At 41.2% G+C, this 4258-nt stretch overlaps 1 protein-coding gene across 1 annotated transcript in view; it reads right to left on the bottom strand.

Annotated features, from left to right (window-relative positions):
- The window catches only part of LOC118478327 (b(0,+)-type amino acid transporter 1-like), a gene marked incomplete in the record, with an annotated part of 30018 nt that overhangs the window by 7886 nt on the left and 17874 nt on the right, over positions 1–4258 (bottom strand). The window contains 1 exon segment of the mRNA XM_035971761.1: positions 3867–4078. Within this exon segment, the coding sequence (XP_035827654.1) occupies positions 3867–4078 (212 nt within the window).

The raw sequence follows: 4258 nt of genomic DNA, 5'->3' as shown, positions 1-4258 counted from the left end.
CCCCCACTTATAAACCAAAACAAACCCCAACAAACCGCCCATTTCTTTCTAAATGACCTTGACCATCAATTATTTATATGTCTCGTTGGGCACGGAACCTCAACACATTATTTTTTAAACGAATAATTTATTACAAATCAGATCTTGTTGAGCTTAAGTTTAAATAAAAAATACGACGCCACGAATGAAAAAAAAAAGAACTTTGCTGTGATAAGAGGATTGCTCTTGCGTTTCTTTGTTAAAGGAGTCCTTCTGATACATTCACGGGGTGTGAATAAGATGTCTTCTTTCACACAAAAACGGCAAAATGCAAACATGTTCCTCAGAAAAATCCAGTACAAAAATGTGTATGCCCAACTCAGGTCACTGCCCCGAGGAAGGTAACCTGTAACAAGTACAGAAAGATACACCCGTGCTAAAAATAATCCTGAAAAAGGGCTAGTTGTCAATTCAGCCTTGGGAACATCAACATCCCCCCTCAGTCCTCCCACTTTTCTTCTCCCCATCTCACCGTCCGACATGTCTTTTATTTGTTCACCACAATGCAGGAGACTGTCAAGGTGTTGCAGTCCGAGAGCCGGGTCTATGTTCAAGTATTAGAACGTTGCTTTTTATCATAAGGTTTTTTTCTTTGGTGATTCTGGTTCTTTTGGGGTCTCTTGACTTCATATCAGTCGGGGGCCAAGGTGTATCTTATGGGATTATTTTTTTCTGTTTGATGAAATACACCAACCCGTATCATGCAAGAATGATGACTCTCACGCCCTATACACATGTTGTCTGGAATTCAGCAAGACCCTCTGTATCATGAAGAAGCTGATGTGCGGATGGCGTTTCATGTCATCAACGAATCGTCATTAGGACAGAGGAACATCACGGTTATTTCTGATGACACCGATGTTCTCGTCATCATGGCCAATTATCTCTACATCAGGACCAAAGAAATGTCCCAAAATATGACTCTGTCCATTGAGTCGTGCACATCCGGCACACATAATGTCATAAGTGTCAACGACATTATCAGACAGTATGCAATCATAATGCCAAATCTGCTGGCAGCTCATGCTCTGACTGATTGTGACACAGTTTTTTTCCTTTTCTGGAACTGGAAAGATGACAGTTCTCAAGAAGCTTGAAGTATTCTCCGATGAACTGAAGCTTGGGAAGATGTCTGTATCTTTCCAGGAAATCTCCCAGTCATGCCTTCAGTTCACTAATCTGCTCTATGGGGACGAGTCTGGGGACAATCTGAACTCAGTTTGAGCTAGCATTTTCAGGAAAAGGACTGCTGGAAAGGAACACATTCCCCCAAAACTGAGTAGCCTTCCTCCAACAGTGGCAAGTTTTCAGGAACACATCAAACGAGCACACTTTCAGGCTGTGCTGTGGCAAATGGCAGGGGAGCCATCTCCTTCTGAGCTGGATCCCGTTGAGTATGGATTGCAGTAACACCAGCCAACACTCCGTCCAGCCCTTGGACTTGATGCTCAGCTGCCAGCTCCTGATGAAGTTCTCAATCTGGTCAGTTGCAGTTGTAAAACTTGATGCAGCACAGCACAGATCACTTGCACCAAAACGTCTGTCACGTGTACAACATTTTGCAAATGCAGAGGAAGAATTGCCAGCAATGACTGCCATTGCTCCCCCCCCCCTATGACTGTGAGGATACATGGCGTCGGTGGCCTAGTGGTTAGGCTCTCGTTATGTGAGAACTAGCAGCAGACACTGGCGAGTGTCCCCGTGCTTTCTGCATGTTAAACAATTTAATTAAATGATTTTAATACGACGGTTTCAAGAGTATTGCGGATCAGCACTTTTAGGAAAACTAGACGGCCATCAACCTTGTTTTCTTTGAAGTCATTTTATCGAACATTTGATGTGTATTTCATCAATTGTTCATCAAGTGTGGTTTACTTTTGTTACACTGCATGCTGTTTAATTAAGTCTGTACATTTTTATGTCTTTAAATGCTCACAACATCTTTCACTCGAAATTCTATGGCGGCCATCTTGGATTTTCACTTTTAGACAAAATGGCGAAAGTTAAGCATTTAACAACATTGGATTTGAAATCAGCAATGAAAACTCAGTTAGAATCACCAAAGAAGAAAACTTTATAACGCAAAACAAGCTTTTTCACCTGAGGATCGGACTATTGTCATTACGGCTGTACTTGTGTTTTTGCTGCTACTTTGTAACTTTTATCATTGTTATATTTGTACTGTTAAAGCTGGTCGTGCTGGTTAGCCTGCTGGTGTATACGTTTAGAGATATACACAAAGCATGCTTCGGTGTCTGCATCAGGTCAAATCAAACTTTCGAGAACGATAAATTTATCTTTGGGTTCCCCCCGTTATTAAATATGTCACACCATTTCCCCTCCAGCCCCATAGAGGAACACAGTAAGTTGCGTTTTCTGTTATATAGAGACTAAAATACAATGTAGTTAGACTTGAACTAGAAAGTTTGTGGTTTTGGTTGAAAAAAAATTATCTTGCAGGGTCAAGCCGTAAAAGCATATGGTCTGGTATTCATTGCAGCTGATTTTCTTTAAATGATTCTCAATTGATTTAAAAAGCTGTAGGCTAGTCCATGATGTCAAAGCCATGGCCAAAGCCCGATGGTCTAAAATCAAACTCGCAGTAAATAATTTACAAAGATGGTGGTTTCTGAATTCAGGTTTCATCAGGTGAAAGAGAAATATGCACGCCCCGCCCAAAACAAAAGATTAAACTAAAAAATGACACTTTGAGCAGCAAAGAACAACAACGTTTGCAAAAAGCCAAAGCACAATTCTAAAAACGTGTCTAAAAGTTTGATAGAGTCGTTCCAAAGACCTACAAAATCTGAACGTGTATGAAACGACTCAAATCTTCGCCTCCCCCTCCGTAGCACTCTCTGTCTTTTTAAAATTTTTTTTTACGAAACTTCACCCTTGTGACAACTTTAAGGGGGTGAACTTGTTGTTTGTCTAGAAACTGATATAATTTGCAAGTTAAAGGTTTACATCATGAAGAATATATTTTTTCCGAATATTTAGGGGGAGAATTTGAGAGTAGCAGTTACCATGGGGACACTTTTCAAATGTTTAACAACGATTTAAATACAATGTGGAGTATTTTAAATACAGACTTCAGCATAAGTTAAGGACCACTTGCAAACACTTTGAGTGGTCTTCTTGGGTCGACCTGCACGTGGGCGTTCTTGGACTTATCCAGTTGCTTGATGGCGCTGCCTCAGGCGGACAATGACAGAGTGTAACACTGCAAGCCTTCTGGAAACTTCTCGGGCTCCAACTCCATCCTGCAGCCATGCCATAGCTCTGGCACGATCAAAGTCTCCCAGCTTTCGTCTTGGTGGCATGTTGATGGGATACTGGATTTTGCGCAAAAGGCGGCTTATGTAGCCACCGAAGTGAGCACTGTTCGTCGTTTATGACATGCACCAGAAATGTTAACTAAGAAATGTCCTTGGTGTCGCACACAAGTCGATGAAAAACAGCAAATTTTGCAAAAATTCCCCGAGGATTTCCGTGCTACACGTGGTGGTTTTGCTCCTTTAGGAAACTTTGCAGTACGCATTAAGTTTGAAACATTCCTTGCTGTCCTTTTTCGGATTTTTTAGAAATCAGTGCTGTCTGTCAAGGTGGTCCTTAGCTTAAGTTGAAGTCTGTAATGTATTACCACTACCACACGATATTATTCTGAAGATAACTGTCCAAAGAGCTGTTAAACAGAAAAACCTTTCATTAAAAAAAACAACAACACCACCGTCAACAAAAAACAACAACAACAAAAACAACAAAAACAACGAAAAAGAACGAAGAAAACACCACCAAACAAGCAAAAGATCTATACATGTACTTACCCACAATACATCCCACAATGAAGGAAATGCCGCCGACAAGACCGAGTTCTCGTTTCAACTCCATATTTTCCAAGTTTACTTCCACATCACTCCCATCCACATCTTTTTCATTTTCACCGGTTGCCTCTTTTCTTGTGTCCTTGGCATCTCCGTCTACAACTGTGCCTTCTGGAGGCATGGACTGGAGTTCGACATTTTTCTTCTTGAATCCCCTGAAAAAAGAAAGTGGCATAATAAGATTGTTCTGAACTACTTTTTTTGTCTGAACAGGACATGAAGTTAGTGCCTCTCAAATTCCTTTCTTGCTCTCTGTATCTGTCTCTCTGCCTGTCTCTCTGTCTGTCTCTCTGTCTGTGTCTCTCAATGTACTCTCTCCCCCTCCCCTCTCTCTC

This window comes from Aplysia californica, unplaced genomic scaffold, assembly GCF_000002075.1.
Source record: "Aplysia californica isolate F4 #8 unplaced genomic scaffold, AplCal3.0 scaffold00500, whole genome shotgun sequence".
NCBI lineage: Eukaryota > Metazoa > Mollusca > Gastropoda > Aplysiida > Aplysiidae > Aplysia > Aplysia californica.
Note: the sequence above shows the minus strand (reverse complement) of the source record. Positions and strands in the feature narration are given on the sequence as shown.